The 12,547-nt window shown below is 38.2% G+C and overlaps 1 protein-coding gene and 2 long non-coding RNA genes across 3 annotated transcripts; all 3 read left to right on the forward strand.

Annotated features, from left to right (window-relative positions):
- Positions 1-873: 873 nt before the first annotated feature.
- LOC129740577 (uncharacterized) lies at positions 874-2,025 on the forward strand. The gene is made up of 3 exons (XR_008736291.1): positions 874-1,422; positions 1,498-1,703; positions 1,762-2,025. It is a non-coding gene; the product is annotated as an uncharacterized LOC129740577 (long non-coding RNA).
- Positions 2,026-6,086: 4,061 nt separating this feature from the next.
- On the forward strand, positions 6,087-7,769 carry LOC129740295 (uncharacterized). The gene is made up of 5 exons (XR_008736196.1): positions 6,087-6,546; positions 6,597-6,816; positions 6,884-7,177; positions 7,237-7,566; positions 7,652-7,769. It is a non-coding gene; the product is annotated as an uncharacterized LOC129740295 (long non-coding RNA).
- Positions 7,770-9,394: 1,625 nt separating this feature from the next.
- Positions 9,395-12,234, forward strand: LOC129738049 (uncharacterized). The gene is made up of 2 exons (XM_055729226.1): positions 9,395-10,464; positions 10,692-12,234. The coding sequence occupies exons 1-2, from the start codon at positions 9,395-9,397 to the stop codon at positions 11,710-11,712; spliced, it is 2,091 nt and encodes a 696-aa protein (XP_055585201.1). The 3' UTR covers positions 11,713-12,234.
- Positions 12,235-12,547: the final 313 nt, after the last annotated feature.

Genomic DNA, 12,547 nt, shown 5'->3' on the forward strand with positions numbered 1-12,547 from the left:
TGGCCACAACCCCCTGGCAACTTGACAGTTCGGTCGAGTTTCGTGTGTCTGTTTCAAAATCGCAGATGTCGCATGTGTGCCGCTTGCTTACATACTTTCCGAGTCATGCATACGGAAAGGGCACACTATTAAATGTAGTGCGAATCAGGCAAATTCATAACTTTCGAAGGAATAAAAAAAAGTTTTAACCAAAATTGTTAATCTTGATCAATATCTACCGATTTATATATTGTGTAGGAACAGTTTTTCTATAAAATGGCAAAAGTTCTGCTATAATGTGATTGTTTTGTTATTTTAAAATGTTCATATGCATCGCAACTTATGGCAATCTCTTAATGATTGATAGGGTTATGTTGTATTTTACATTTACTGTGCTTGAGTGTCTTCAACAGTTTCGGTGGAAGGTAAACTTGTCCCAAAAAACTACTGGATATCAGTAATTTATTTAAAGCAGTCCAGAAATTGTATACCTTATGTAGGACACACAAATTAACGCTCTACTCGTTTTCTTAGACTGAACTTTTGAAAACAGATTCACTTAATTCACATAAAACATAACAAAAAGTTCCAAATTCAAAACTTTTTTTTAGTTATTGAACCAGTAACAGAAAACATATTTCAATATGGGTCCTTCCGACATGTTGAGTAGCTCGATTTTCGATTTGACAGAACCAGAGAACCAGAAAAAACTGGCACACGCGATTTGTATGGGAAACGTCAAGTTGCCACACGGAAAAATTGAGTTATTCATTAAATGTATTTTGAATACACCTTCATTGAGACTAATCGATTGATGCTCAAAATTTGTATATTCCCAATTCAATTTTGGGTAGATTTGGTTTGCCAATATACAAACGAAAACTAAAATTCAGTTACGTAGCTCTGTATAAAAAGTTTGTTGTTGTTGGAATTTAATTTGAAGGGATGTCTGGTTGAAAAAAAAAAGAAAAATCGTGTTAGCTTTTTGGCAGTGGCGAAGAAACAGTCAAAAATTTTGACTAAAAAGGACTGTTGGATGTTGAAAAATAATGGATTTTTTTCATTTCGTGCGCAGAACATATTGATTCTGTTCATTTTTGGTTCGGAAATCGGTTAGTGAACTTTTTTTGTCGATTCAAACTGTTATATTTGTTTTTTTTCTAGAGAACGGTAAGAAGCGAGCAAAAACTTCCGGAACAGGATGATATTATCAAAAATTAAACTGGTATGGTCTTCCCGGACGGCCATTGAAATCCGATGGAAGCAAATCGGATGATAAATCCTGTGTGTGATAAATATCAATACGCAAATGGACTCAGCCGCTGTCTAAATGTTGACTCGATCCCGACGCAAATCATTTTCCGGAGGAACACTAAAGGAAAAAAGAATGGAAGATTGGTTAGAAAACTCTGACCCGGAAATGCTCCAGCCATGGAAGAGCAGGTAAATTTGAACAATATTGAAAACCCCCAACGGGAACTTAATCTAAAGTGAAATTGTTATTCTTTCTACATACAGCTGGCGGGCCCAGACGGATTCCGTTACTTCTCTGGGTAATCAGAATTCGAGCCACACACAATTTGTACGTCTACCCGGGCTGGCCACTTCAACCGGATAAGTAAATGCGATTCCGATGTGCACTATAAAATAACCGAGGAAATACGAGTAATTATCCCGTAACTATCCCGGGCTTCCGTGAAACGCCAGATTCTTACTTTTGCTTGGTATGTATTTGAAATTAATTCCTGGTAAATAAATTATATGTTTTTTTTATCTTTTTAGTGGTTCTATGTCTACGTGCGATTAGAAAACTTAGGTGTGCTTGAGTGTTCAGCGAAGAGAAATAAGGCACTGGATAACATTTTCCCTACCAGTGGGTCTGGAAATAGTCCGAAATTACGGTGACGTCGGTCAGAAACTGATGCTGAGGCCTCGTCCCCTAACCTTCCAGTATAGTTCGAACATTAGCTGGTTCGAACATTAGCTGGTGAATGGTCACATTCGGGGCACCTTCTGAATGAAACGCAAGAATGAGCATGCTCTCAATTTCCTCAATTTAATTTTTCTTCTCTTAATAGTGAATCCGACTAATTCTTACGAAAGGTTGATACATTTGAATTTGGAAGACGTTCAAATTGTATATACTATGCTTTAAATGATTTATTTGCACTAAATAAAGAATTAATTTTTGAAATGAGACTTTTTCTTTTTATAAATTTTGTAACTTTTCTTTTGCAGAGATTTTTTTTCTAAATGCATGGACATCCCCATGTCAAAATATACAGAATTGACTAACTGGCTGAAAGCTTTCGAATGTGTAAAAGCTTTTTGCTCACGCTATGTGTAAAGTACCCAAACATAAAACTAAGTGGAGACACTTTTCTCGAATCTGTATGGATTTTTATACAGAACAGAGTAACTTTGTTTACCGTGCAGGGGGTTGGTTGGCCAAAAAAAGTGATCGGTTGTGTTTGTGACAGCTCCGTGAAAATTATCTCGATAGATTTTTTGACTATGGAAGCGTTATTTGAAAAATTGAAAAATACGAAATTGAACCATGTGAAGAAGAAAAAAAGATTTGAAAACAAGTTCTCAAGAAGTGTATCTGTTTTTTATTCAAATTTGGTTATGGCGTTACTGAAACTCGCTTCCGGTAAATTAAGCGCTACCAGATCGGCCAACAAAAGAGTCCTGTTATCCTGTTGTGCTGCCTCGGTGAGCCCGTTCCGATCTATTTTGTATTAGGATGATCTTATATATTAAGACAGCTTATTTTTTCTTGTTATTTCATTCTACAACATTTCTCCCTTTATAATGTTGTTGATCAAGCAACATAAATTAAAGTAGTAATGGATTTGAGGAGTCATGAAAGTAAGAAGGTAATTACTTTTTTTTCGGGGATTTTCATCCGGTTGGATGATTCATCCCGTCACTCAAGTAGGTAATTACAAAAAAAAAACTTTGAGCAGAGTCGAATTCTACCGGATTTGAAAATTTTTTGCACAGAAACTCAATCTTGTACACGTCCTCTCTAGATTTTTCGTGAGTTGATATTTAAAACTTTGTGAAAGTATGTTCTGTAGGATGTGATATTACACATCCGCCCAACCCGACATTTTCAAGTGCAGTTTCCGATAGAAAGTAGTTCAATTCTATACGCCAATTAGCGTTAAAAATTTATGTGATCATTAAACTTTGAGAATGTTGTTGAATTTTTAAGCTCAACATATTTTTTAAGGATTATTGAAAAACCAGTGAATTTGAATCTTTCGTTCAAAAATAGAATTATTTTAAAGGGAGAACTTTAATGATATTACAAGCTTGAAACTTACTATTTTTATAATGTGAGAATAGCTGATCTACAGAAACCCAAATGTAATATTCTATATTCTAATTATTATTGCGGTGAGTGTAATGTTGGTAAGTATCATAATTTTCTAATTCCTTTACAGCATTTGATGTATCAATGTTCCATATATACTTTCCCAAATGACATAAATTCATGTTTAGGTCTTTACATATTCAAAATATTATATGAAGCGTTTGGTAGGGATCTCCACGCTTCATTCCGCCCCTGAATTCTGTATCTTTCGCGGTTTTCATCACATGGTTGGCCTGGCCGTAGTAATATCTGCAATGCATAGGAATATGTAACAGATAATACGCTGAAAAGAAAAATGATAGACGCAAGTCTTCCGTTTTCCAGGATGCCTACATGTTTTGGCCATGTTGATGTAAGAAGAAGAAGAAAAAAATAACAAAATTTACACTGATTTCATTAGTTCATCTGTTTCTAAGAACTCAAGTCGTTTTTGTGAACTTTTTATCTATTGAATGATGAAAAAGCTTATTTGCTACAGTAAAAATGAAGAAAAACATCATTAAAAGCCATAGGTTAATGTATTTTTGAGAAAGAATGGTATGGACCATCTTACCCCGATGGTGCGTCTTGTACAGTTTTCCCCTACGTCCATGATCCTTCACCAGTTTTTCCCACAAAGCACAAAATTTCAATGACGAACACACTATAGGTAGTGATCCTTTGGTGAAATTGAACTTCAACATTGATAGGAACATCACGTCAATTGCTTTTAGAACTTAGAGTCTGGTTTTATCAAACCAAAATAAATAATGTAGCAGCTTTAAAAATGCATCACGTGACATATTTAGCCTGATCAGAAATCCTTCAGGTAATCAACTCCAATCGATTCCAAAACAGGTTGATTGTCAACCTTTTTCAAAATTATCAACAGATACATATTGCCAAGATAGTCTCGTAGCTGTGAACATTGTTATAGTGTTTTCGTTTATTGGCAGTGGCAACCTAGTTACCCACGAGTTTTGCCCTAACTGCTGTTATTATGTTCGGTTATTAATTCAGAAGTCCACTAGTTTTGCCCGAGATTTGAACCTCAAGCAGGCGGTTGCACCCCGTAAAAGTTGTCAGTGTTGGGGGTAAGCATAAGGGCGAGTATAGCAACCATATATTTGCATCGTCCCGGGTAACGATTCTGTTTGTTTATTCAGAAAAAGTTTTGCCCCGCGCGAGTGAAGATAAACGAAAACGGCATTAGAATAGTCATAACAGTTAAAATTATCGGCTTAATCGATATTTAGGAATACGGTGATTCAATTGAAGACGCTGGCTCCGGATCGTCAATAGTGGAGGTCTTTTACCACGGCCCTATGCACCGGAGAATCGGCGCGGGATCATTAAGTAAGTAAATAAATAAGTGATTCAATTAAAAATATATTAATTCGTTCGCATCAGTGCCCAATAAAAACCTAAACGGGAAACACTTACAGCGAAATATCAATCAAAGGAGTGCAAATTGGTGATCCTACCAAAAAAGCCATTAATAGCGAAAACATGTACAATCAATTTACCGGCAGCGGGCAAAGTGGTCAACTTAAGGTAACAATTAAGTCAGTGGGAAAACAACAAACTGAACCAGTTTACCTAATTTTGATTGGTTAAGCGCTATCAACAAATAAAGTGGGCAACGCAACTATGTTTAATAATGCTAAATAACACTGTTACAAACCCTTTTTTATAGGACTTTGTAGTAACGTATTTATGCGTTTAAAAGAATTGACAAAATGTGTCGATTTTTTTTTCTGGGTTTATCTTTCACGCACTGCCAAGATTTTTCATGCAAAATCTATCATAGTGTTCCCAGAGTCAACAGACAAAATTTCACACCTCTATCATTCATGGCGAAAACAAGGAAGCTAATTCAAGTTTACTACCAAGTATCCCGTAAGAGTCATGGTAGTTGGAGCGGTTTCTTCGAATGGATTGAAGTTGCCTCCTGTTTTCAGAAAAGCAGGAGTAGAAGTTAATACTGAAGTCGACATGGACATTCTGAAGAATCGGGTGCTTCTGTGGGTTCCGGCAAACTTTGGTGAACCCGAGAATGTTATTTTCCAACAAGTTGGAGCCCATGATACCTTGAAACGGATCCAAACCTGGCTAGAGGAGAATATAGAATTTTAACCGAAGGATTTTTGGCCCCCGAGCAGTCCGGATTTGAACCACCTCGCCTTTTTATATGACTGTTTATCTTGATGATATATGTTCAAGTAAAGGCCTGTGGATTCTCTCATCCAAGTGTCGATTTTTTGAAGGTGTTGGCTTCAATGACAAAGGCTTGAATTTCGGAAGTATGCACCCGATTCAAATCTCGCCTAAAGACAGTAATTGAGAACGAAATGGGAAGGCCAAACTTAAACAATCAGCAGCAGCAGCCTTGAAAATCTGCGCTTCTAACGCCAATTCTGTTTTATTCCATCGGAAGGCCAAACCTAAACAATCAGCAGCAGCAGCCTTAAATATCTGCACTTCTAAAGCCAATCCGTCTTATTCAATCGGAAGGCGAAATCAAAACAATCAGCAGCAGCAGACATAAATATCTGCGCTTCTATAGCCAATTCCGTCTTATTTCACCGGAAGGCTAAAAAAAAACAGCAGCAGCAGCCTTAAAAATCTGCGTTTCTAAGGCCAATCCGTCTTAATCCACCGGAAGGTCAAATCAAAACAATCAGCAGCAGCAGCCTTGAAAATCTGCGCTTTTAACGCTTCAATTTAGGGATGCACTTGGACACATCTGTCGCTCATAAGAATAGATCAATGACTAACTTGGTTTTGTTTGTTTGCCTACACTGACAAAACATTCCACACATTAGTGTGTGAAATTTCACACATTTTGGAAATAAGTAGACCAACACATTAAATGTGTGAAGGTATATACACGGAAAAAATGGGCTATTCATAAAATGTGTTGTGATTACACCTTCAAAATAACTAGTCGGTTGTTGCTCAAAATTTGAATATCCCCAATTCAATTTTGAGTAGTTTTGGGTTGCCAATATACTTATGCGAACTAAAATTCGATTATTCAGCTCTGTATAAAAAGTTTGCTGTTGTTGGAATCTGTTGAAAATGGATGTTCAAAGCTAATTGTGAGCTTTTTTTGGGAAAAAGACAAGAAAAAAACCGCGTGTGTTGTGATGGTTTTTATTTTACAGCGTTTTTATGTTGGAATCTTAATTTTTTGCTCGTAAAAGGTACGTTTCTCAACATCTAACGATTCTTGTATCTAATTGTTCGATTATAGGGTGAATGCCAACGATCGTGATCCGATGGGTTCTGGAAGAAAGAGCCCCACAACCATCTATTTTTTATTCTAAATAGGGCGGCCCAAAGGTGGGCTAGGAGTAACGATGAAAGCTCAAAACTCCTCGTTGATCAATCCCTTTCGGAAGGGCGCTTTGGTCAATTTACTGAGATCGATGGGAAAACGTCGATAAGCAGCTGATCCGGATATTAATATGTTGGTAAGTTCCCAGATTTTCAATATTCTGACTACCACTGGTATCTAATTATTCGATTTCTCCTGTTTAGGAAAACCATCAGATATCAACGCCCTTTGATGGAAAAAAAAGTCTGCTAAGTAGCTTTCCGGCGTTTCCGAGTGCCATCCGCATATTGATTTTAGGCCAAAGAGCGAACTAAATGTGCCAATAGTCGTCAAAATCTTTGAAAATGATTTCCGATGGGATTGGCTACTATTTCACTTATAGCTCCGAAAGGATTTGAGCTACTGTTAGAAATGGATGCGGTTTCCGCTGGAACTGCCAAACGAAATTAAAAAGCTGTTTGAAACCGGGGTAAAAGCTAGTAGAAGCATAAAACAAGGTAAGACGCTTGATGTTTTTTTGCTTTCATTTATTCAGGTTTGTTTTTTCGAATTGCAGCATAAACGTTACCAACCAGTGCCCGGAACCCGAATGAAAATTTGAAAAATGAAAAGGGATAAAGAAAGTGTAAGCTCCTTGGTTATCGTTGAAGAATTTGGTTGCCCGTGGGCCGACCATGATCTTATTGGATGTTTGGTCTTAGTTCATAACTGAGATTGTCACCCAGAAGGCACAGAAGAGTTACACCGGAACAACTTTCTTGAACCAACTATCAAGATGGCGTTATGTATCTACCGGAAAAAGCTGTTAATTTTTTTTTCCAAGACCGCGATACTCCTTCGCGTTCGATCTGTAAAGAAAAATTGGAAGAAGGAACTGGTTCTGACGGTAGTACAGTACAATACATAATCAGTTTGTATTGTAGAAAAAATTTGTACTGTTTCAAACGAGTAAAATTAAATTCATTTTACAGATCCTTCGATCCCTTTTGGCATTGACGTTGGGCAACATGGGCGTTTATCAGTTTTAGTTGTTGAAAGTTCCGGTTTGAGCCATGTAAGCTGTTGAAATGGTATTCCGGCACCGGGGTGGCCGGTCGTATTTTAATTGGAAATAAAGATTATATTTCTACGCATTAGAATTATTTTTTGTGATTTTTTGAGAAATTTCATTGATTTTTATTTTTATAAACATTTTGAAAACGCATGGGCATCCCCATGTCAAATTATACAGAATTGACTAACTGGCTGAAAGCTCAAAATGTATAAAAGCTTTTTGCTCACGCTTTGCGTAAAGCTCCCGAAGTTAAAACTAAGTGGAGACACTTTTCTCGAAACTGTATGGGTTTTTATACAGATTAGAGTAACTTTGGTTACCGTGTACATACATACATTTATGTGAAGCATCGCTTAAGGCTGATGTCATGCTGAAGCAACTAGCAACGCAACGCGTTCACACGACACCAGCTCTCATTTGATCTCCATGGAAAAAGCGCAGACCTGTCATGCTGAGCGCATTGGAAAGCGCGACAAACCTGATGCCAGGGTGTTTTGTAGCGCGACAAGTATTTAGGAAATCCAATGGGAATATGGTTTTTTCTCGTTTTAAAACAGTGATTTCGGGTTTTAACCACAATAATTCGAAGATCCGTCCAAATATGTGATAATAAACTAAATAATATCTGAATCGACAAGAAAATTTTCATAAATTCTTGGTTCCCGCAAAAAAAAAAACAAGGAATTTTGTTGGTTCAAATTTCGGCATTCTTGCAATCCGAGCATGATCTGATAAGTTTTTGACGGTTCCCGAAAGAAAGGAGACGATTCAAAGCATTATCAGATGTAAAGAAGTGATGATTTGTAGGGGATTTCAAAGCGACATGTCGCGCCAGCATGACATCCCAAGGCGATGCAACGCTTTCTTAATGGAACGCGTGAACGCGTTGCGTTGCTAGTTGCTTCAGCATGACATCAGCCTAAGAAAACAAAACAAAAAAAAAACAAAACAAATTCACACATTATGCAAAAAGCGTTTTAAACGGGGAAATGTGTGAAATAATGAGGCCCTTAGATAGGAAAATGTGTAAAATCAAGAAATATGAAGAGGGCTGCTATTTTTATGAAAGATTGGAACCGAATAAAATGCTGGTGGTTTTTAAAGTGCTTTTATTCATTATAATGAGGATTCTGAATTTTTTTAAACTCCTCTTCAGATTCTGCCAAACAATTCCTTCAAATGGCACTTATCGAGCATTATATTCAGGTTCAATGGTTTTTTTTTCTCATGGCATAACAAAAAAAGCAAACAGCAGAGTCCCTTGCCATCATTGAACAGTTTCTGGAAATGTTTTTAAATAACTTGTGATTTGATTTGGCAATTATTATTATGGCAATTATCTTCACTTACAGAAACTCACATCTGTATCATTTTCGTGATATTTGACCGTGTCGCGTGACTTTGGCTTATTGTACACGGTCAAGAAGTCGAGCCTGCTAATGGACGCGTTCTCGGATTTCCAAGTTAGATGCATTATTCACAGTAAACACGAATGAAAGTGGCTGTGATTTATTCACCTCTGCCAAAAGGGTTAGTGTCAAATCAAATATTGAATCTTTGATTGGATGATTAAAGGGGTCCGTAATTGATAATGGGTGGTTAAGTTCTACTCGTAAGAGGTATATAAAGTAGATTTGAGGTGCATTGATAGAAAGTCAACATGGTCAAGTTCGTTCTGTTGTTGAATATTATCTGCATTATAGAAATTGTGACAGGAGGTATTCCACCAGAAGATGATACTGAGGAAAATCTTCTAACAATTGTGCCTTGTGTGAAGCGCTTATGTGAGAAGTACTTCAGATCAGAGCGGAAAATGAAGGGATCACTAGCGATAATCAACATCAAACCGGACACGTCTAGCTTCCAGCTGAACATCTTAAAGTCATTTAACCACGATCCTCGCCACGAAATGGGCGTAATGGTCAAAGACGGCCGCAAGAAGCACTTCAATGCTTCTCACGTCACGGAAAAGGCCAAGAACTATCTGCTTCTGGTCAGTGATTCTTCGGAGCTGGACGCACCGATAGATCAGTTGAGGCATCTACCTACCTGGAATCCGTTGGCCCAAGTTGTCGTACTTTTTACGTCGGAAATGACAGCTGCCGTATTCGAGGTCGAAGTTCGCAACGCTCTGCAGAAGTTGTTCGATCAAGCGGTCCTCAGTGTTAATGTTATGGTGCAACGATACAACACCAGCGTATTGGAGGTGTGGACCTGGTTTCCGTACGAGAACGGGGGATGTGCTGATTCCATCAATACCATTCGCATGATTGATGAATGTGAATTTGCAGAAATCTTAATTGAGACACTGAACGGGGATAAGGAGCCGACCTTTCCCAATTTCGAAGACCTTTTCGACAACGAGACAATGTCCGGAAACAGTTCAATAGAATTCGTTATCGATACCGAAGAGGATGAAAGCACCCTAACGGATAATGACGCACCGGAATCGGTTTGGGTCTTCCGGGAGCAACATTATTTCACCGAACTTTTCCCCAAAATTCCGAAAGATTACAACTGGTGTCCGCTCAAGATTACCACCGCCATTTGGGAACCGTTTGTGGTGGGTAACGAAACTCATATCGAGAAGGGGTTGGAAGTGTTGATGGTCGATGCAATCACCAAGCGCATGCAGCTTACGCCAGTTTATCTGATTATGGACCCACGAAAGGCTTCGGCTAAGATAACGGCTGATAATTCAACTGGCTTTTATGCCAACTTGATACAAAGGTATGAGAAACTACATTGGATAAAGGTCATCGTTTGAAAATAAATTTAGATGGTGACTATAACTAATTGGTTCAAGATAAGAATGTTGAATTAGTAAGGCCCGCTCCTCCATACTCGATCGAGATTTTTTTTCAAACAAATCAATGTTTCAGCTATCAAAAAAAAAACTACTGGATATTATTGTCGATTTTCCTTTTTTCTTTTTCTATCTTTTGTTCCATCCTCAGAAGCACCGATGTCATGATCGGTGGTCTGTACGAAAACCCGATCGGACGTAAGCTTCTGTCGTCGTCGATACCGTACTATCAGGACGATCTGACCTGGTGTGTTCCGTCGGCTCGGTTGGCACCCAAGTGGATGAATGTGTTCATCATCTTTAGCATCTGGATATGGTTGGTGACGGTAGTCATCATAATCGTGACGGCCGTCATCCTGTACGCGATGAACCGGATCGGAAGCGATTATCGGGACCACCAAAATTTTTCCTGGATGTTGCTGCAATCTCTGGCTTTATCTCTGAGTATCTACGCTCATTGGTGGCCAACGAGATTGACTGTTCAAATTTTTCTACTCTGTTACATGTTTTATGGCATGCACTGGAGTGTGGCCTATCACAGTTTTTTGATTACGGTACTGACCCGCCCGCGGTACGAGGTTCAAATAAGCAGTGTAGAAGATGCCATCAGCAATGGGTTTGAGTTTGCAGGAGCAGAGAATACGCTGGTGCATTTTGACAAACCGGACAGTACCTCGAGATACATAACAAAAGTATATCAGACATGTCCGATCATGGAAGATTGTGTGGCTCGGTTGCATTCGGAACGAACAATAGCAGTGGCCGTTTCCAGGGCACACTCTCACAATAGTAAAAGTATTGGAGAGGCGGAAATGTTTTGCTTCGCAAGAACTGACAATATCCAGACCTATTCGGTGGCCATGATGGTAAAGAAAGATTTTCATCTGCTGTCGAAGATTAACGATCTCATAAGGCGTATTAGCGAGTCGGGATTGCTGGGCAAGTGGCAAGTTGAGAGCGATAAGATTCGTATAGATGAAGATTTAGACGATGAAGGTGGAGGTGGAGAAGGAGAAGCTCAGATTGTGCTGAAAGTGGAACACATCGAAGGGGCGTTCATATTGGGAGCCATAGGGTTAGCGTTGGCAACGGTTGCCTTCATTTGTGAGATACTTCATTTCCAATTTCAGAAAATATTGAAAAAGAAAGCAAAACATTCGAAACGTTCATAAAGAATATGCTGGAGGCAAATGCTTCAAATAAACAAGAAAAAGTGTACCTAAGGGAAAGTTGGGTAGGGCGGACACTTTCAATATCTCTTTTTCTTTAAATATGTCTTCATTTGTATCAATTCATCATTACATTTATATTACATTGTAACATTAAATTATGAGTTCAGCTCAATAATGTTCAGAGCCCTATAGATTACTAGTCACTAAAATGTATTTACTCGACTAAAATTTGTTGAGCACAATTAAATATTGAAATGTAGGAGAACATCCTGTAATGTCAAAAAAAAAAATAAACCTAAACATAAAAACTATCCTAAAATTAAACTAATTGTAGAGAGGGCGAATCTCTGCGATCGAAGACTGCAACGACTTTTCCTCTGAAGTTAGAGATGATTTATGGCCATCTCTTCGATCGATTCAATGCCCGCAATCCGATGAAGATCTTCGGTGCTGTACCAAAATCATTTTCAGAACCTTGTTCTGAATCCTCTGGATGGCTTTCTTCCTCGTAGCACAGCAGCTAGACCAAATCGGAGCTGCATACGTTATCGCTGGTCGGAACACCTGTTTGTAGATGAGCAACATATTCCTCAGGCAAAGTCTGGATTTCCAGTTGATGATACAATAAAGAGATTTGGTGTATTTATTACATTTAGATTGAATATCTTCAATGTGATTTTTAAAAGTAAAATTCCGATCAAGTGTGAGTCCCAAGTACTTCACGTGATCAGACCATTGTAGTGAAACTCCATTAAAAGTTATGTAATGATTTTCAATAGGTTTTAAAAATTCAGCTCTTGGCTTATGGGGAAATAAAATAAGTTGAGTTTTGGAA

Source organism: Uranotaenia lowii, chromosome 1 (assembly GCF_029784155.1).
Source record: "Uranotaenia lowii strain MFRU-FL chromosome 1, ASM2978415v1, whole genome shotgun sequence".
Taxonomy (NCBI): domain Eukaryota; kingdom Metazoa; phylum Arthropoda; class Insecta; order Diptera; family Culicidae; genus Uranotaenia; species Uranotaenia lowii.